Source organism: Benincasa hispida, chromosome 4 (genome assembly GCF_009727055.1).
Source record: "Benincasa hispida cultivar B227 chromosome 4, ASM972705v1, whole genome shotgun sequence".
Taxonomy (NCBI): Eukaryota; Viridiplantae; Streptophyta; class Magnoliopsida; order Cucurbitales; family Cucurbitaceae; genus Benincasa; species Benincasa hispida.
This window is the reverse complement of record NC_052352.1, coordinates 4,893,538-4,914,587: the sequence shown is the minus strand read 5'-3', so window position 1 is coordinate 4,914,587 and position 21,050 is coordinate 4,893,538. Positions and strand designations below refer to the sequence as shown.

General features: G+C 32.7%; 4 protein-coding genes and 2 non-coding genes across 8 annotated transcripts; 5 read left to right on the top strand and 1 right to left on the bottom strand.

Annotated features, from left to right (window-relative positions):
* Nucleotides 1-674: 674 nt before the first annotated feature.
* LOC120076750 (26S proteasome regulatory subunit S10B homolog B-like) lies at nucleotides 675-4,841 on the top strand. Its single transcript, XM_039030652.1, has 10 exons — nucleotides 675-1,121; nucleotides 1,647-1,766; nucleotides 1,864-2,000; nucleotides 2,115-2,276; nucleotides 2,415-2,501; nucleotides 2,600-2,686; nucleotides 2,775-2,912; nucleotides 3,918-4,109; nucleotides 4,192-4,290; nucleotides 4,415-4,841. Exons 1-10 carry the CDS (start codon nucleotides 1,022-1,024, stop codon nucleotides 4,487-4,489), a joined length of 1,197 nt encoding a protein of 398 aa, XP_038886580.1. The 5' UTR covers nucleotides 675-1,021; the 3' UTR covers nucleotides 4,490-4,841.
* A 2,970-nt stretch (nucleotides 4,842-7,811) lies between these two features.
* Nucleotides 7,812-12,083, top strand: LOC120076748 (26S proteasome regulatory subunit S10B homolog B). Its single transcript, XM_039030650.1, has 10 exons — nucleotides 7,812-8,034; nucleotides 8,435-8,554; nucleotides 8,653-8,789; nucleotides 8,903-9,064; nucleotides 9,210-9,296; nucleotides 9,383-9,469; nucleotides 9,566-9,703; nucleotides 11,167-11,358; nucleotides 11,493-11,591; nucleotides 11,693-12,083. The coding sequence occupies exons 1-10, from the start codon at nucleotides 7,935-7,937 to the stop codon at nucleotides 11,765-11,767; spliced, it is 1,197 nt and encodes a 398-aa protein (XP_038886578.1). The 5' UTR covers nucleotides 7,812-7,934; the 3' UTR covers nucleotides 11,768-12,083.
* On the bottom strand, nucleotides 12,078-14,568 carry LOC120076749 (TLC domain-containing protein 5-like). Its single transcript, XM_039030651.1, has 5 exons — nucleotides 14,205-14,568; nucleotides 13,820-13,960; nucleotides 13,162-13,281; nucleotides 12,628-12,723; nucleotides 12,078-12,362 (listed from the first exon to the last, which is right to left on the bottom strand). Exons 1-5 carry the CDS (start codon nucleotides 14,439-14,441, stop codon nucleotides 12,258-12,260), a joined length of 699 nt encoding a protein of 232 aa, XP_038886579.1. The 5' UTR covers nucleotides 14,442-14,568; the 3' UTR covers nucleotides 12,078-12,257.
* Nucleotides 14,569-17,179: 2,611 nt separating this feature from the next.
* On the top strand, nucleotides 17,180-20,262 carry LOC120076650 (protein YeeZ). Of its 3 annotated transcripts, none has more exons than XM_039030530.1 (8): nucleotides 17,180-17,542; nucleotides 17,691-17,783; nucleotides 18,197-18,275; nucleotides 18,524-18,602; nucleotides 19,127-19,166; nucleotides 19,263-19,397; nucleotides 19,604-19,741; nucleotides 19,850-20,262. In XM_039030530.1, the coding sequence occupies exons 1-8, from the start codon at nucleotides 17,310-17,312 to the stop codon at nucleotides 20,121-20,123; spliced, it is 1,071 nt and encodes a 356-aa protein (XP_038886458.1). In that variant the 5' UTR covers nucleotides 17,180-17,309; the 3' UTR covers nucleotides 20,124-20,262. The 3 variants fall into 3 exon arrangements, with proteins under 3 accessions (XP_038886458.1, XP_038886459.1, XP_038886460.1); XM_039030531.1 differs by having other exon boundaries at nucleotides 17,400-17,542; nucleotides 17,657-17,783; XM_039030532.1 differs by having other exon boundaries at nucleotides 17,401-17,542; nucleotides 17,649-17,783.
* A 536-nt stretch (nucleotides 20,263-20,798) lies between these two features.
* TRNAL-CAA lies at nucleotides 20,799-20,882 on the top strand. The gene has a single exon. It is a non-coding gene; the product is annotated as a tRNA-Leu (tRNA).
* An 84-nt stretch (nucleotides 20,883-20,966) lies between these two features.
* Nucleotides 20,967-21,050, top strand: TRNAL-CAA. Its single transcript has one exon. It is a non-coding gene; the product is annotated as a tRNA-Leu (tRNA).

Here is a 21,050-nt window from a genome sequence, read left to right as displayed (position 1 = left end):
AGATAGAATATAACTTTTTTATTAATTTTTAAATCAAGTTAAAACTATATATATTTTTGTTTTTTTACAAAAATTCTTTCTAGATTTAGATATAATATAATATATATTATATTATTTTTATTTTTATTTTTCAATCTAAAGTGATGTAGAGTTTTTTTTTTTTTTTTTTTTTTTTTTTTTTTTTTTTTTTTTTTTTTTTTTTTAAAAAAATCTTTTTGTTCCTAGTCCATTTTTTTTTATTAGATTAGATAGGAGTATATATGGATTTATTATTATTATTTTTTTAAAAAAATAAAGTCAAAACTGTAGTTTATTATTATTATTATTATTTTAAAAAAATCAAGGATTAGATGGTATATATTATATATATATTATTCTTTTTCGTTTTAACGTAGTTTAGATTTTGTTTTTGTTTTTGTTTTTGTTTTTTTTAATTTTTTAAGGTAAACGGCCTTTAGAAGTATTTAACGTGAGTAAAATTTAATTGGATGATTTAAATGTGAAAACCTAAATAATTTGATTCAATCAAATCTATCTAAAATGTCAATTTATGTGTACTATAAGCTATTTTCTTGAAAGATTTTTATATACAAATTTATTTGGTTTGTTATATACTAAAACTGTTTTTATTAATATTTTTCAAAGTTAGTGAATGAAGATCAAAGGTTGGTTGGTATGATTGTCGAAATTGGTAACTAGAAGTTTGTCTGCAAAATTATCGAAAGTGGCAATGAAGGTTGGCTCGTGACCGTCATCAGAAATAATAGTTGGAATTGAGTATCGACGATGACCGAAAGTGGTGTATAGTTGATCGACAAACTCTCTTAGATTAAATTAGGAAAAAAAAATAGTGTAGCTCTTCTTTCCAAACAAAAAAGGGGAAAAAAAAACGTAGCCCTTAAATCTGGTGAAGGAAGTAATAGGAATGAGAATTTACTAATTTAGGGCTTCTTGCTCCTCAAGCTTACTCACAAAAATTCGATACCCACTCCGACCTCGAAGCACGACCGCGACAGCTAAAATGGCCGATGGAGAAGAAGCCGCCCGGCGTCATACGGCGGTCAATGACTACCGCAAGAAACTCCTTCAGCACAAAGAACTCGACGCTAGAGTCCGATCTCGTACGTCCTTCCCTAGCCAGTTTTACAAACTACTCCTGTTTCTTACTTTTGTGAATTCCGTTATTATTTCCGATTCGAGCAATTGTAGGTCCTGACTTCTGAATCTTCGGCAATGAGCGTTCCTTGGAATATGAGATTGTAGCATCTCAGTTTTTGGCTGCTAACTCAGCTCCCCCAATTATAAATTTTGGCCTTTGAAAGCCCTAGTATTTCCTAGACGCCCTGTATAGAGTTTTGTGTAGTTGTATGTGTAGGAAGGGGGAGTGCGATAAAATATAGGGCTTAAAGGAAGGAAATTTGGATATGATCTGTTAGGAAAATATGATCATTGTAGGAATTAGAAAACGTTGGGAAATGGGTTGTGTTCTTGACTGTTAGTTCATCATTTCCCTTTGCTACATTTCTGTAGTGCTTATAATGTGGCTTTATTAGTTGGTATTTCGTTTAGTGGTAATGGTAACGGAAGCTGAGATTCTTGTTTATTTTACGGAAGCCTTTAAGATTATGTTTAATTTATGTTTCCAGTGAGGGAGAATTTACGAGGTGCAAAGAAAGAATTTAACAAGACTGAAGATGATTTGAAGTCTCTGCAAAGTGTTGGCCAGATTATTGGAGAAGTTCTCAGGCCGCTTGACAATGAACGCTGTACTTCTTCTTACTCCCTGAATTTCTTTTGAGATAGAGATAAAATTTTCTCAAATTGGTTGGTAATGTTGGATTATCGTTGCCTTTGTGATTTCAGTGATTGTCAAAGCAAGCAGTGGACCAAGATATGTGGTTGGATGCCGTAATAAGGTGGATAAGGATAAATTGACGTCTGGTACTAGAGTGGTACTTGATATGACAACACTCACTATTATGAGGGCTCTTCCACGCGAAGTAAGATTTTTGTTTATACTCAAATGATTACAAAGGAAATAAAAACTAGGTACTATCATATAATGCACGATTGCCCACTTTCCCTAAATGTTTATATCTAATTTAATCTGGTAGGTAGATCCAGTTGTGTATAATATGTTGCATGAAGATCCTGGTAATGTTAGCTATTCTGCTGTGGGTGGTTTGTCTGATCAAATTAGAGAATTGAGGGAGTCTATCGAGCTACCTCTCATGAATCCTGAGCTTTTCCTTAGGGTTGGTATCAAACCTCCCAAGGTACTATCTCTCTATCTCTTTGATGGGATTCGATTACCATATTTTAGTTTTCTAGTTTTTGTTCTATATATTACTTGCATTGCACCGGCTTCGTCCTCCCTCTTTTACTCACATTATTTGTTTACTTTTCACTTAAAGGGTGTGCTTCTATATGGTCCTCCTGGTACCGGCAAGACATTGTTGGCAAGAGCAATTGCGAGTAACATAGATGCCAACTTCTTAAAGGTTGAATTTCCTCCATGTACTGAAATGACATTAATATTCCCCTCTTTCCCAACTAATATATAACTACTAGCTTCTCTCTTCTATTTATTGAAGTATAGGTTGTATCAAGTGCCATAATTGATAAGTACATTGGAGAAAGTGCAAGGTTAATACGTGAGATGTTTGGATATGCACGTGATCACCAGGTAAGTTCTCATGTGGTATGAACTTCTCTTAGTATGATTCTATTAGGAAAGATGTTTCATAACTCACACACCATTCCTTTCTGCTTAGCCCTGCATAATTTTTATGGATGAGATTGATGCCATTGGTGGGCGGAGATTCAGTGAGGGAACAAGTGCAGATCGTGAAATTCAGCGAACATTGATGGAGTTACTCAATCAGCTTGATGGTTTTGATCAGCTTGGCAAGGTATGTCTGGATTTGTTCTCTTGGTTTTATGGGAAAATGATCTTCTCATGGGTATCTAGATTATGACCATTGTCTTGAACTTAAAGGTATATTTAGATATTCAGATATTAAGATATCCAATGATTCTATGAACCTGATCGAGATGCCCAACGTAATGATGGGTGTTTTGAATATTCATCTCATTGGAAATCTAACAATGACATCTTTGTACTTCTCCTTCCAACATGTTTCGACGGCATCTTTTGATATTTTGATGTGCAGGGGTACTTATTAACATCAGTATCCAGGTGCCCATCAAAATCACGGGTGTTATAAGTTTCATCTCATGGAGAATCTGACTGTTTTGTTTTTTTTTTCTTTTTTCCCCACTCTTTCTTTCTTTCTCCCTCTCTCTTTCTCTTTACTTAAATACATCTATAATTTTTTCATATCATCAATGAAATTATGATTACATGTTTCTCATCAAATATATGTGTATATATATATATATTAATTTTGTATAATGTCTACATATTTATATATGAATGTTTTTCACCTTCTGATTGATAAATAGTAAGAATTTTACTCTCTTCTCGGTATACTGAATTCCCAAAGGTGGTGGAGACCTGAGGGCTGTTCTCCTTACATTAACTAGCAAGGGATAGGCAGAAAATAAAAATTGAAGTTAGTGGCCAAATGCCAGATATGTGTTCATTCTTTTTCCAAGATTGTTTTTTATTCACCTGTGTTATGCATCCTGAAAGGTTGTGGAGACTGGAGGATAATCCTCCTTGCAGTAACTAAATTGGAAGTCAGTGGCCAAATACCAAGAATGTGTTCATTCTTTTTCTAGTTTTGGTTGTATTTACCTGTATAACTTGTTAAAACAGAAAATGTAAGGTCTTAGGCCATGTTGCTGATGCCGACCATGCTAAGACAACTGTTTGTCTTAGATCTTATTTGGATATTTTTACAAACATTTTGTTTTCTGATCAAAATATTATTAACTTGAAACTGACACTGTAGGTCAAAATGATAATGGCCACAAACAGGCCTGATGTTCTTGACCCTGCACTTCTTCGACCAGGCCGATTGGACCGCAAAATAGAGATTCCCCTGCCAAATGAGCAGTCCAGAATGGAGATCCTTAAGATTCATGCGGCTGGAATTGCCAAGCATGGTGAGATTGATTATGAAGCTGTTGTGAAGCTTGCAGAGGTAATCCTGCTAGCTCTTTTTTATTCATTTCTTTCTAGCTGTTTCCACAATCTAGGCATGCTTGAAACCGTCATTCATCTAGGGCTTCAATGGAGCTGATTTGAGAAATGTGTGCACCGAAGCTGGAATGTCAGCCATCCGTGCGGAACGTGACTATGTCATCCACGAAGATTTCATGAAGGTAGTTTGATATTAATTTCTCAAGCATTCTATAGCATACACTTTATCATGTTGGGATTAATTGGCGTGTACGGACAGAAGGCTCTTTCTTCCAATACTCACCTTTATCATCTTTTGATGTTCAGGCTGTACGAAAATTGAATGAAGCCAAGAAACTTGAGTCCAGCGCACACTACAGTGCTGATTTTGGAAAAGACTGAAGTAATGTATTTTACTCTTAGCAGCCAAACTTTTCTAAGCACAAAACTTCTCTTCCCGGCGAGATGATGCAGTCCTTGGATGCAGGCAGGGAAAACTGAGCTTTTTCCTGGTATCACTGCTTATCTTAGAAGTCAGAACCCTAGGAACTTGCTTGTATCTGAGATCACAGATGGGAGATCATGAATATTCATGAAAATATGGCTATTCTTGTTATCTTATTTTCTATTTCCAAGCTGAGAGATGAACTGTCCACTGTGAATGTGATTATTATTTACCAAAACATGATATCTGCGGCTCAGTTCACAGAATATACGATTGATTGGAAAGTTTATGAACTGTTTTTATTTGTAATGTTGCTGCTCTCAGGACCTTGATTTGATCAAACTCGATACAACAAGAATCTTTCTGATAATGCGAGGTTGTTGAGTTGCAATTAGGACATGGAAAGCTGTTGGTTGAGTTGAGAAGAATAAGATGTAGAAATTGAAGTTTGTGCCATTAATGGACTGAAAGCTATATGATTCGAACAGAAGCTAAGCAGCCATTGGAAGATAAAGAAACAGAGAGATGAAAAAATTGGATACATAAGAGGAGATTAACTTTGATGATTTCGTTGAGACAATGAAACCTTCAAATTTCCAAGCATCTGAAATCAATCATTTCCGCTGTTTGGATTTGTCTCAAAATAATTTTCCTTTCTAAATAGGGATTGACATGGAAATTTGTGTTCAGGGAAACAAAAGAAAATGACTACCCGGTTCTTTTTCTTTATGGAAAATGGTGAAAATTGGTAGGTTGCAGTTGCAGTTGCAGCTAAAATGGAACGGTAAACAAATTAAGAAGATAATCATTGGATTATCGTGAAATTTTAAAGAATAATAGAAAAAAAAAATATATAAATTAAAACTCAAGCTATTCTGAAAACATATTTGAGAATTATTTCTTTTTATAAAATTAAATAAAAGATTTGAATGTGAGATTATTAGTTATATTCATATATTTAAATAGTTCTAAAATAAAAGTTATCTAACACACGAAAAACTTATATAGGATGTTACAACATTTTCAGAAACATCATAGATAAATACAGAACACAAAATTTGGTTACCCAATATAGTGCAAATATCACCTATGTTTTAGATAACCATTTCTTAGGCTCCTCCTAAGTATAAGAACATTAGTTTTGCCTATAATAAATATACTAATCATACTGCAATAACAAATATCCTAACAAATTCTAATACAATACTTATCAACTCACTCATAATTGAATTTCTTTCGTAGTATTGAATAATCTTAAAACTTAATTCATTAATAGATCTTTTTTATTCAATGAGCTAGCTTGATTTTGGTTAATATTGCATTTAAAATAATCTATACTTTATTGTCGCAACAAATTTTAAAAATTAAAAGCTATCCGGAATTTTACTTGACATTTGTTGAATAAAATATAAATTAAATTTGATAAACTCATATCGAAAACTTAAAATTTAATTCAATTAAAAAAAATACTAAATTCAAACTGTGCAAAAATTTCAATAATCGTATAAACTCAAAAGTCAAATGATCAATATAATTAACATAAAAATTCAAATTTTGTAAAAATAAATAAATCAACTAATAGATCTCCTCAGATGCCACCAACCAAACACATTTTTCTTAATTATTCAAAAAAATTTAACACTTCTAAATTATTTAAATATTTGTTTTTTTTTTAAACATTTACCTTAAACTCAACTCACGATATGTATTTTCAACGTTATAAAACGCGTGCAACGCACGCAGTATTCAATTAGTTATGTAAAGTTATCAGAACCACGAGTTGATTTTTTTCTTTTTTAGTACAATAAGAGATTGAAGGATTTAAACTAAGGACATCCTAGTCATTATCGCATCCATAAGCTACTTGAACTTACTTGCTCTGACTATAGAGTTATTTTAATTAAGGTATCCCAATCATTACAATAGTCTTCTCATTAGTGATACATAATATGGTGAGTAACAACTATTTTTTCATGGTTGGTGAGAGACCCAATTTGTTAATTAACCATTAGAGAAAAGAGAATGTAATATGGAAGCATTTTTTCCCACACATCAAACACTTAGGTCCCATATGTAACCATTTCATTTTTGGTTTTTGGTTTTTGAAAAGTGGAGTCCATTCAATTATATTTATTGTTTACTAATATTCTGTAATTGTAATAAATTTGGGCCCCACAACTAAACTGTAATCCTCTGTAAAACGGCCCTTAAAATAAGGGTGCTTAGTTCGATTAGATTTAAAAATTATATAAGACTTACTAGCCTTTTATATGAACATTTTGTAGATTTTTCAGATTATGCTCTTGCATGTCATCAATTACTGTTTTAATTATAAAAAATGATTGCGATGGTTTAAATGGTCATATATCATTTTCAGTAAGATCATAGGTACCCATTTTACGTTTTTTGACAATAATAATAAAATATATTCTTTATGGGTTCTAACTTTCAAAAAATTGTTATATGAAGATTGTGTGTTTTTCTTCTTTAGAAATGCGTTTTTCTAAATTAAAATCTGAATTTATTTTTTTTAGTTTTTTTAATATGCATTTTTATAAAAAAAAAAATTAACTCAAGTGTTAATTTCTTACCATTTAAAAATTAAAAAAACTAAATAAAAATGATAAGAGGTGTTTCAATTCTTAAAAAGAGGAAACAACAAAATAGATGGATTATTATGATTGCATCAAATATGTACTAAACACATTAAAGAAATTAGACATAATAAACTCATTACGAAGACAACAAATTAGTAAATGTTGCCTTATTAAAAAAAGTTAATAATGAAAAATTTTAAAATCGAAAATACTTGAACACACCTCTTACTGTATCTAATTAAAAATTGACACTTGTTAATCTTTTTTTTTTAAAAAAAAGTGATTAAATATATATATTGTAGGGGTAGGAAAGGGTTAAAACCATAATAATAAATTTCCATCGTTGATATTTTCACGTTTTCATTGATTCAATATCGATGTAAGGGTAAATCGATATTATAGTCGTATCACAAAACATAAAAAATAAATAATAAGATATCAATATTTTAAATATAATATAAATAGTAGAAATGTTAATTTCTTTAAAAATCAGAAAATGACTATTTACTAATTAAAATTTATTTTTTGAGTTTATTGTTTATATAATTTTTATAGAAATATTCTTCGAAATCAAATTAAAACCTCGATATTTCTGTTCATTTTAAGCCCCGGTTAAATCAAACTATGTGACACCAAAACCATAGTTAAAAGCAACGGCGTCGTATCACAATTGTTATAAAGCGTAGTCCATAAATTTGGGGAAGAAGGCAAGCAATTTTTGCAGAAGGAGAGAGCATCTAAAGCTTCTTGCTTCCCAAGCTTTCTCTGATAAATCCACCGGAACTTCCACCTCCGACCACCAAGAATGGCTGACGGTGAAGAAGCCGCCCGACGTCACACGGCGGTCAATGATTACCGCAAGAAACTCCTTCAGCACAAAGAGTTAGATGCCAGAGTCCGATCTCGTTTGTCCCTCAATACCCAGCTTTATAATCTCCTCCTGTTTTTATTTTACTCTGTGAATTCCGGTTCTAGTCGTTCCTAATGGGGTTTCTTTTTGTTGATTTGAGTAATAGTAGGTTTTGGGTCTTCGACAATGACCGTTTTATGGACTATGGGATTGCTGCATCTTGGTTTTAGAGTGTTGTAATTCATCCCCCCGATTTAACTTTGGGTCACTAAGAAATTTGTGTAGATTTGTGGGTGTGTTGCATTTCTAGGAAGTTTTAGGAAATGGGTTTGTGTTGTTTCTTAGTTTTCATTTTGCTACATTTCTATTTTGCTTGTGATATGTGTTAACATAAGCTGAAACTGTTGATTGTTTTACGGATTCTTGAGAAATTTTCTTTGATTTATGGTTTTCAGTGAGGGAGAATTTGCGAGCTGCAAAGAAAGAATTTAACAAGACGGAAGATGATTTGAAGTCTCTGCAAAGTGTTGGCCAGATTATTGGAGAAGTTCTCAGGCCACTTGACAATGAACGCTGTAATTTCTCTTGTTATTCCTTTTAATTCTTGTGGTATGAAAATTCTCTCAAATTGGTTGATAATGGTCGTAGAGTGTCATTGCTTTTGTGATTTCAGTGATCGTCAAAGCAAGCAGTGGACCAAGGTATGTGGTTGGATGCCGCAATAAAGTCGATAAGGAAAAATTAACATCTGGTACTAGAGTAGTTCTTGATATGACAACACTCACCATTATGAGGGCTCTTCCACGTGAAGTAAGTTAGATTTATTGATCATACTCAATGATTATAAAGGAAAAGGAAAGAAGGTAGTAGTATCCTCTAATTCAAGATTGTCCTAAATGTTTTGATATAATTTGCTCTAATAGGTAGATCCTGTTGTGTATAATATGTTGCACGAAGATCCTGGTAATGTTAGCTATTCTGCTGTGGGTGGCTTATCTGATCAAATTAGAGAACTGAGGGAGTCCATTGAACTACCTCTCATGAATCCTGAGCTTTTCCTTAGGGTTGGCATCAAACCTCCCAAGGTACTCTCTCTCTCAACCACATAGCTGATAGGTTCCCAAATTCTGGTTTTCTGGCTAATAATTTTTGCGTTATCAATTACTTACACTGTACTGGATACTTTCTCCTCCTTTTGTTTAAAAAAAATTTCCCCATTTCTATTCCAAGGGTGTGCTTCTGTATGGTCCTCCTGGTACTGGCAAGACATTGTTAGCAAGAGCCATTGCAAGCAACATAGATGCCAACTTCTTAAAGGTTGAATATTCTTCTTATACTGAAATGACTTTACTTCCCCTTCTTCCCAGTTAGTGTATAACTATTAGCTTTTATCTTCTTTTTAGGTCGTATCGAGTGCCATAATTGATAAGTACATTGGAGAAAGTGCAAGGTTAATACGAGAAATGTTTGGATATGCACGTGATCACCAGGTAAGTACTGATGTACTGGTGTTATGAACTTCTTTTGGCATGATTCTATAAGTAGTTGTGATTCATAATTCATGCTCCATTCTTTTCTGTGTTTAGCCCTGCATAATTTTTATGGATGAGATTGATGCCATTGGTGGGAGGAGATTCAGTGAGGGAACAAGTGCTGATCGTGAAATTCAGCGAACATTGATGGAGTTACTTAATCAGCTTGATGGTTTTGATCAGCTCGGTAAGGTATGTCCAAATTTTCTGACCCCTTGTTTGTTTTTTTTGGGAATCCCAGGCCCTTCTCACATATATTTAGATTCCAACCTTTGTTTTGAAGCCTGAAGGTATCTTTAATATTTAGATATTCAAGTATCATATGAACATTGCTACTTAAAAACTCTATTAGATGAGGGGTCTTTTAAGTTGAAAGATTACTATATCTTATTATTGTTGGTATAATATGCAATTGTTAAATGCTACCCTAGACAAATATGGCAAAACAGGTAACTGTTCTTCAGATGTCTAGATTTTTAGGTTCACAAATCCTTTGCAAATAAATGACCCTTTAACCATGTTTATCATTTGACTTTACAATGGACGTGAAAGTAATCTCTTCTTTATCAAGTATTGGTTGGCCTGGTAGTAACATGCGCAAACAAACAAGAGAGATAATGAGATCAAGGCTTGATGACCACTTCTGATCTATCTAAGACATTAATGTTACACAAGTTCTTCAGAAATCTTAGTGAAGAAAAAAAATATTGTGATTTTGTAAGTGGCATTTTTCTAAAAAATATTTAACAGTAACCAAGTATGGAATATAAATGAAAATGGAAGCTCTGGCCATATATCAAGAACTCCGTTTCTGGTCTTCTTTTTTCTTTGTTCTTTCTTTTTTGTGTGGGGGGAGGGGGTGGCAATTTCAGTTTTGTCTTACCTACATGATATAAGGTCGCATGCATTGTGAAGATATTGTTTTTTTTTTCCAATGTTTTAAAAGGGTAAAAGCGGGCTTGAGGCTTTTCCTCTTGAAGAGGTGCAAGCATTGAATTGAATTAAAAACATTTTACAAGTCCTAAATTGGAATGACCAAGTATTGCTAAACATGATAGTCATATTGGGAAAGTGTTAAAAAGAAATCCTCCCCCTTGATTTTCACTTAATCAAAAGTTCTACAAGGGTATCTTTAACATCACTACCATTATAATTAATAGGATTGACTTGTACTATAAATTTTTGTCTTCAATGTTTTTAAAGTCACAACCGTAAAAGTATTAATAGTTGAAATTATCACAACTCAAAATCTTTATATTTTTGAAGAATGAGGCAAATCACTAGATGAGGTGTAGAATTTTAAACCTTAGTACCTTTTCACAAAGGCTTAAGCCTCTTATGGTTCAATGAAGGTGTAAGTCTTGAGGCTAAAAGTTAGAGCTTTAGGTGTAAGTCTTAGTAGCTTTCTAAAACATTGTTTTTTTTTTAAATAAATAAATAAATAAATAAGAAACTGAGAAACCATATATTTCACACAAAAACAAAAGAACATGTTGCCTTGTGAAGAGAAGATATAAATTTAAGGTCTTAGATCTTAATCATGTTCCCGACCATGCTATGACTTAATTTTGTCTCGTCATTTCTTTTATTGCAATTTTTTCCCTCAAACTTTTATGTTTTCCTAACACAAGATGATTAATTTGATGATACCATAGGTCAAAATGATAATGGCTACAAACAGGCCGGATGTTTTGGACCCTGCACTTCTTCGGCCAGGGCGATTGGACCGCAAAATTGAGATTCCATTGCCGAATGAGCAATCCAGAACGGAGATCCTTAAGATTCATGCCGCTGGAATTGCCAAGCATGGTGAGATCGACTATGAAGCTGTTGTAAAGCTTGCAGAGGTAACCTTGCTAGTTTTTTTTTTTTTNTTTTTTTTTTTTTTTTTTTTTTTTTTTTTTTTTTTTGTTTATTTAGGATTTCTTTTAGTAGAAACTTTGTCCACAATCTGTGATGCATAAAACTATCCTTTGTCTAGGGATTTAATGGAGCTGATTTGCGGAATGTCTGCACTGAAGCTGGAATGTCAGCTATTCGCGCCGAACGTGACTATGTCATCCATGAAGATTTCATGAAGGTAACTTCTTTCTATAGCGGTCTTTATTCATTGTATTGCAACAGATTCCTACAGAGAGGTCTTTTCTTCGTACTCACTTTCATCTTGTGATATTCGTTCAGGCGGTCCGAAAATTGAACGAAGCAAAGAAACTCGAGTCCAGTGCGCACTATAGTGCCGATTTTGGGAAGGACTAAAGCTATGTAACGTAGTCTTGGTAGCCAAAATCTTTGCAAGCATAACATTCCCCCCCAGGGAAACGATGCACTCTTGGGATGTGTGCACAAATGAGCTTTTCCTGGTATCACTGGTGTTTTTCTTAGAACTTTAGGAACTTGTATCTGATCACAGATAATGATGAACATTCATGAAAATCTAGCCATTCTTCTTTTCTTATTTATATTTCCTTTTGCTTGTGGGCTAAACAGATTGTTCTTCACCTGCCTTAACTTTTCTTGTTAATGTACTCATATTGAAAAGATATAAAGCTGAAGATGAAATGGTTCATTGTGATTTTCTTCTACTTAAACATGATCATCTGCAGCTCAGTTTACAGAATGCATAGTTCATTTCAAACTTTATGCCACTGTTGTTATTTGGAATGTCACTGCTCCTAAGTTACAAATGGGATTTGATGAATCATAAAATTGCTAGTATTCTATCTTTTTGACATTTCCTTGGCTGAGATTAACTGTTCTTCAATGTCAATCTGTTGTTGAGTTTGAATCTGACCATTCTCACGATCTTGTAAAACCAGTAGGCACTGACTAGCTGCAATCCCAGCGCCATGGCCTGAAGTATAGGAACTAATTAGTTAGTGAAAGTTGCATAAAGTAGTTTATAATGGAGTAAACATGTCAATGTTTCAAATCATATTATAGATTTGTTACTTATGTGGTTGTGTTTATTTCATCGTAAACTTGTAGTTCCTTTTAACATTGTTATTTCATACTTTTTTATCTTTTTTTTTTAATCATAATATCTATCAACATTGACATTTTATTAATTGAAACATCATGTTATCGAGAATATGGAGTTAGATGTCTGAAAAAAATACCTTAATAAGAAAAGGGACCGTGGCAGTTAGAGTCATGTAGGTGAGATAAGGCCCTCCAACCATTCTTGCAGATGAGAATATCACTGCAAATCCAATCTGTCAACACATCAATATTAGTTTAGCTCACACTCAATTTGATAATCACAAATTGTGTTTATTTTATCATTCTTTACAAACAATGATTTTAATCCACAAGTTTTTTTTTTATAATACTATTGCTTCTAAATTTTTTTTAACTTCCATTGTTTAAGTCAAAGTTCAAAAGTATTAGCCAAATATTCAAAATAATAACATTCCCATCTCTGCTTTAATTTTGCATTCAAATATATTCAAGTTGTTGATTTCTCCAGATCTTGCTCGTTTGTATTAACATAGTCCCTTTGATAAGAGTTGGCATGGATGATAATTCAACACTAACGGTTAAGTATCTAAGTTTAGCTCAATTAGTTAAGATATGTGTCGTCCATTGAATACGAATCATTTCATTCTAACATATTAATCAACTATATATATATATATATGAAAGTGACTTACATCAGCTGCCAAATTAAGGTCAGTGCCTTTGTAACCAATTTCTTTGAGAATTTCCCTTAAATGGAGAAAGGGGCTTGAGATCTCTGTTATCCACAATGCTGCTACCATCTCTGACCCACACTACATATTTATGCCCAAAATTATTGCTAGTTAATTGGGTAAAATATTAATGGCAAAATAATTTAAATATTTACATTATTCATCAATTATGTAAATCAACTATGGTTATATAAAATAAAAACAATTATTCTCCTGCAACAATTAAATTATCCAACTATACTCAATTAAGAACGGTTAGAATATTAAATTCCATTTGATAATCATCTTTGTTTTTACTTTTTGAAAATTGTACTTGTTTTCTTACCATCTTTTTAGATTTTTGTTAAAGTAACATTTGAATCCGTAGTTAAATTTCAAAACTTAACATGGATTTTGAGATAATTGTTTGTAAGTAGATAATAAACATAACAAATAAAGAAAGCAGTAAAAATTTTAAAGATTAAAAAATCAAATGGTTATGAACGAGTGTGGAAACATAAAAAAGAAAGAAAAAGACAAATTGAACATAGTTTAGCGGATAAGACATGCATATATAAAGTCAAAAATCAATCTTCAACTCGACGATTATAGAAATACAAAATGGGGGAAAAAAGTTTACCTTTTGATAAGCAAAGCCTGCTGCAATTCCAACAATGCTAACCAAGTGATGGATTGTATTGTCCAAACTCACTTTCTTGTCAAAATGGCAACACACCATATCATATATCAAATAAGAACAGCTGACAGCCAATGTTTGCATCTGGCTAACACATTCATCCCATCATTTAATAGCTTGAAGCACAATCTTACTAACAAATCAAATAACTTCGACAATAAAGATTTGACGGGCAATCTGAGCATAGCTTAATTAGTGAATAAAGACAGAATAAAAACATAATTTGCATTTTAAAAGTCAATGTTTTGAAAGATCCAAGAATGTAGAGGATTGAAGATTATAGATCGTAAATAACGAAGAAGGCGAAGAAGAAAGAGTGAGAATTAACCTGAAAGGGTGAAGATTGAGAAGCAAGAGGACAAATGGGGCATCGCCAATTTCGAACAGAGATGGAAGCCAATGTGACAGCCAAACAAGCATGGATTGTTGAGATGAGGCGATTACAAAATTCAAAAGATCGATTTGGAAGGAGTTTTCTTAAGAAAATGAAACCCAATGTCCATGATATTACACCGAAAACAACGATGTTTATTACGTGGGGATCTCGACTGTCGGAAACTGCCATGGCAGCTCCAAGAAAGCAGAGGTTTTGTAGAAGAAGAAGCCGAGTCTTGTGGAAAGATCAGAGGAAGTAGCAGTTTGTAAAATGAGAGAGAAGAGTCAATTGTGGAGCTTTTTCTGAGATTAAACCAACTTTTATTTATTTCTTTATTTATTTTTGTTTCTTTTCCTAAAGAATGGGGGTTGGGTGTTTTCATTGATGAGCATTTAATTCAAAAGTGGGGTTTTTTCTGGTTGAAACTAGGACCATATGGGGGTCCAAAGTCATTTGTTGGTTTGTTTTATTAATGGGAAAATTAGTTTTTTTTTAAAAAAAATCTAATTTGCATTTGATCTGTAAATTTCAAAATATTAAGCTTAATTCTTAAATTTTAAATTTGATTTCAATTTTGTCTCCGACTTTCGATACAATTTTACATTTAAGATTTGAGTTTTGTTTTAATTTAATTTTGAGATTTTGAGATTTTACATTTTTTATATCGATTTTTATTAAAATACACACTTTTAGTTATTGACATTAATATTTATTTATTAATTTGAAATAATTATTAAATTTAAATTTAAATTTAATAAGAACACTAGAATTTTTTTTTAAAATAATATTTTTTTTTAATAAATAATGACAAAAATAGGGTCGGAGAAGTGTTTTGGGAAACTATTGACAAAATTAGGGTAGTGGAATCGTGTACCGGGTACACGATTTCCATGTGGCATACTCGTGTACTGGTACATGAGTACCGNACTGGTACATGAGTACCGTTTAATCCCGTTAGCACCACGTCGGCTGACTGGTTAACCGGTCAAGCAAACTCGTGGACCCGATCTACGATTTGCTTATAATTTTTTTTTTTTAAAGTTTGTTGACTAATTTTTTTTAATTGTAGATGTACAACAATATTAAAACTTTAGGAATTGGTCCACAAATTTCTTCATTATTAAACTTAATTATATATTTAATATACAATGAAAATATCTTGCACTCAAATTAAAAAAAAAAAAAAAACCATGATATTAAAGAAAAACAATTAGTTCTTTAATTTACAATTTGAAAATGATACAATGTGGGATTTAAAAACGACCTTACCCCTTATGGGTTGTCTTCGTGTCTCTCTAAATTAGGTTCACCCTGTTGTTGCTGTCGTCTACGAATACGTCTTCGATCGGTGTCAGTAACATTGAGTCGTTTTGTTTGTTGAATAATACCTTCTACGTTGACCAATGTTTGTTGACACATTGAAGTTTGGTGATTTCGAACATCCCATGAGTTTTACGCTGACATGGCCGTAACCTCCCAGTACAAACGTCCATGATTTACATTTAACATACCAAAGATCCTAATTTGATTCCACTACGACAATTTCGTATTGTTCTATCACACAATATTTTTTTATAGTAAGCTGTAAATTTCTTTGGTATTAAACAACATTTATCTACACCTATATTCCTTTCTTCCAAAGTAGACCCTAGTTCACACTTTGAATTTATCATTTCTTAATCTATTTGGGTGAACATTTCTGACGGTACCAACTCAAGATCATGTTCACCACTATTGTCGTTTCCAAATAATTCATCAACTTCAACGTCAATGTCACTATCTCCATCATTTCCATGTTCAAGAATAACTAAATCTTACGCATGACACAAAAAAAAATCTGTTAATATGTTACCTCAATAAAATCCAATTTCTAAGTTTAACATATAAGATCTAAATATTATACATTTAAATCGGCCCAAATCTAAGATTTATAAATTATATATTTAAATCAACCCAAACAAATAAAAAAAAAAAATATAAGATCTAAGATTTAAGATCTACAAACATATACATATAAGATCAGCCCAACAAATACATATAAGATCAACTCAACAAATTCATATATTTCTAAGTTTAACATACATATATTTTTATTGAAAAAGATACATAAAATATATTGAAAAACATACATATCTAAGATTTACCACAGAAATATATAAGATCAGTCCAAACATACATATATTTCTAAATTTAAAATATATTAAAAACAACTAGAGAAAAAAAAATTACCACAGAAGTGTTCGGACGATTTTCTCGGTGAGGAAAATCAAGCAAAATTGGAATTTTGGAAGATTTTGGTGTGGAAAATCAAGGACTCGGTGAGGAAAATCAACAAGATTTTGGAAGGTAGAAAGCAAAATGGAGCAGATCATTTGAAGTTATCGGTGAGGAAGAAGGAAGGCAGAAGGTTCGGTGGTCTCGGTGAGGAAGAATAAGAGGTGGATTTAATGGCGAGGAAGTCGTGTACCAGGTACACAATTTCCTTAGTCAACCCTGCATAGCGAGGGATTCATGTACCAAAAACCTATTTTTGGGAATACTTTTCCTCCAATCCTATTTTTGTCATTATTTATTAAAAAAATATTATTTAAAAAAAATCTGAAAAATAGTAAAACCTAATTAATTTTATTTTTAAAAAATTAATTAATGAATATTAACACGAAAAAGAATAGTTAGTAAAAAAATTAATGTTAAAAGTAGAGATGAACTTAAAATAAAAATCAAATTTCAAAAGTAGAATGGTAAAATTTTGAAGCTTCAAGATTAAATTAAAATAAAATCCAAAACTTAAAAAAATTTGAATTTAATTAACATTTTGAAATTTAGGATTAAAATAAAAACTATATTTCTGGGGAAGAAAAGGACGGATATTATGGATGATATTAGTTCATAAAATTTTAAATTTTATGTTTAATAATCTTATTACGAAATTTATAAAATTTCCATACTTTAGTTTGAGGTTGGATTCTCTGCCCTAGAAGTTCAAACGAGAGGATTGGATGAATTTTGTCCGTAAATGAAATCTAAATCCAAATTTTGTAGTTTCAACATTGTGAAATGGATGCATTATGTTGGAATCATCCAGCAATTTCTCTGAAAGGCAGCAAAAATTCTGAGAATCATGGTTTCCTTAAATCCAAGTCGTCGTCGCATTTTCACTGCCGAGCGGCGATGAACAGTTCAAATTCAGAATCAAAACCATCGCCACTGAAAATCCAAAATCGCATGTTTATTCTAGGGATGGGTTTCGTTGGACAGTTCTTTGCGCAAGAACTAAAGTACTCAGGATGGTAAAATCTCTACACTTCCTAGTCTTCAACTTGTAGAAATTAGAGAATTATCCGGTAATATCATTCGGATTCGAAATATTTGTTGAATTTGAGATTTATCTTTAAGAATTATAGGTGTGAAGCTAATGACATGGGGGTTGATCATTAGGGCTGTTTCTGGGACTTGTAGAAACCCTGGGCAGAAGATGCAACTGGAGGGAAGGGGTTTTGATGTTTATGTTTTTGATGCAAATGATCCAGAGTAAGGTTTCCTTTTGTGTTTCATTGAGAGATAATGAAAGATAAATGTGTGCTGTCCTTACATTATGTTTCATTGATATGGAAATATTTTCTAGTTCATGAGATGAGAGTACTAAATGTAAACAAATCGACACCGACGTCCAGGATGCTTGTTAGGATGATGTTACGGGCAAAGTTCACTCCATACCTATGAACCCTATGAGTTTGGCTGCAAGCTCATGGCCAATATCTGGATTATGTTGTTTCTTACTCACGTGAAATAGATAGAGAAACATTTATGTATTTTATACTTTATGTTTCTGCTGTGATGATCTTAGAAATGGTCTGTTCAAAACCTGTAAAATTGATAGTTTGGAAGTTGATATAGTTATAGTGTGAAGTTTCCATTGGTTAATTGTTGTGTTTGTTTTGTAGACAGGGCACTCTAAAAGCAATGAAGTATCATACTCACCTTCTTGTTTCTATTCCACCAGATGTGGATGTTGGTGATCCTGTATGCCATAATATTTATCTGTTTTATTTTGAATACTAATGCAGGACAGTGGTAGAAACTTTTGTTGAGATTAATTTAGGTGTTTTAGTTGAGCTTTTTTAAGCTTTTAATGAGGGTTTCACAGCTTACATAATCTGAAATGCCCTAGATTAATTGCAAGAAAATGTCATAACATTGTCCTGCATCAAAGACTCATTAATTTGGGTTATCTTATGGAAATTTCTTACTGTCCTGCTTTAACTTTGCAGCTGCTCCAGCATGAAAAACTATTAAGGACTACTTTACAGGGTGGAGATCTTCGATGGCTTTGCTATTTGTCATCAACAAGTATGCGTTTGTTGTAATGTAAACTGGGCAGCATTTCCTGTTGTCATACATGCATGTAAGATAAACAGTAGAACATAGGTCTAGCAAGCATGTGAGAATTTTTTTTAATCACTATCTCCTTCAAAAAACCAAACTCTACCTTATGTAGTGTTGCCAACGTACTCACTCTATTTTAGGGATAGAGAACAATGAGAGGCTTTCATATTTTGGTTTGAATCTCTCTCTCAGCCCCCATTTGGCTCTCTTTCTCTCTTACAAGCGTTTTATGAGGACCTAAACCTTAGATATGAGTAGAGCCCTTTGGAAGTCCTGCCTATGATCCCGGTTCATCTTATTTCTACCATCGGAATCCATTCCTATGCCACTGATGCAACAAGTATAGGACTTGTGATTTCAAGGGATCCCATGCCTTCTTCCTTTTGCTCATAACTGTTTTGCCACGTCGGTCCATAGTAGACCTTTGGCCTCAGTAATTGCATAGTTTCATTATTGACTATATGATCAAAGTTTCTTCTTCGTGGCAGGTGTCTATGGAGATTATGGTGGTGCTTGGGTAAATGAAGAGTAAGTGATTTTTGCTGTATACTCAGTCATGATTACCAATTACCATCGTATATTTACTTGATTTCGGTATTAAACAAGTAAATTACTCTATGGTAGTAACCCGACAAACCCCTCAAGTCAGTCAGGCAAGTTGAGGATCGAAGCAGAGGAGAGATGGCTAAATTTGGGTAATGATCTTGGCCTCTCATCTCAAGTATTTCGGCTTGGAGGTATCTATGGTCCAGGTAGAAGGTTGTGATCTCCTTTCTCTTGATATATTTGTTAGAAATCAGCCATTTTTCCACGTTCCGTTCTTGTCATTCACTGCATTCAACTTCAAGTCTGTACCATTTCTATTCTTTTGATTTTCATCAAGTTCCATGTCCGTGAACAAAATGTTATTGTTCTTGTTTTATAAGTGATTGTTTTTTTTCTTAAAAAATTTGGTTTCATCACAGTGCTATTGATACAATAATCAAGCAGAGATCCTTATCTGAGCGTCAACAACATAGGGCACGTAGACAATACACATCCCGAGTTCATGTTCAGGACATCTGCCAAGCTCTTAAAGCCTGTATTCAAAGGCCTTCTTCCAGGTAACATAACGTTATATCAATAACAGTATCGTGTAGTTAGAATGAGAGAGGAATGAAATTGAAACTGAGAGATAAACAAAGATTTCAATGCTAGACATTCTTTTGCAGGAGAGTTTACAACATAGTTGACGACGATCCAGCTCCAAGGGAAGAAGTTTTCTCGTATGCTCGAGATTTGGTCGAGAGGAAGTGGCCCGGGAAGTTCGATTCATTGTCGAAGCAAGTGGAGGCAAGTGTTATTACCAATGGGAGTGAAAGGGGTGATAAAAGAGTGTGTAATGTACGAATGAAAAGAGAGCTGGGAGCGAGTCTTGTGTATCCCAGTTATAAATCAGGATTGCAAAGCATAATTGACCAAATGAAAGAAGAGGAACCCTTTTGAAGGGTCTCCAAATTTGTAGACCATAAATATATTGAATGTCTTTTGAGTTAAACAAAATTGTGGGATAGAGAGTCATTCGAATGATTGAACCATGGATCTTTGAGATGAGATGATAATTAGCACTTTATCGATTGAGTAATGTTTGAATTTGCTTTTTATTTAGTTTAATTGAAGATTGAATGCATAGCCTCTCTTATCTTATAAATTGGAAAAATGGTTAAATTTAGGACACATATCAATTTATACTCTAAATTTTGGAGGTTGTATTCATAAAAATCTTGAACTAATGATTGTATCAATTTAAACGTTAAACTTTCATAATTGTATCAACTTACATTCTCCAAATTTTATTCGATCAATATCATATGAAACTTATAATTAGAGTTGATTAAATTCATAAATTTACCTACTTATTTTTTAAAATCATCAATGCATTAATTCTCAAATATGTGTAGATTTCTTTAAATGTTAGTTTTACAAAATAGACGATTAAAGCAAATACATTGATGATTATCAAAAGAAATTTTGTTTAAAAGTCTAAACTGATCCATTTATTAAAGTAACAATTATAAATTTTATACGAGGTTTTTGGAACATAATGAGTATGTATTGGAACAACCACTAAAATTAAATTGATTTTAGTTATTATATAATGTGTTTTGTATTTTCAAAGATGTCAGGATGGCCGAGTGGTCTAAGGCGCCAGACTCAAGTTCTGGTCTTCGAGAGAGGGCGTGGGTTCAAATCCCACTTCTGACAATCAAATTTTTTCTAAAAATAAATATGAAACCATTTATTATCTACTAAAATAATTATATTAACAATAAATTTTGTAAACAAATTGTCAGGATGGCCGAGTGGTCTAAGGCGCCAGACTCAAGTTCTGGTCTTCGAGAGAGGGCGTGGGTTCAAATCCCACTTCTGACA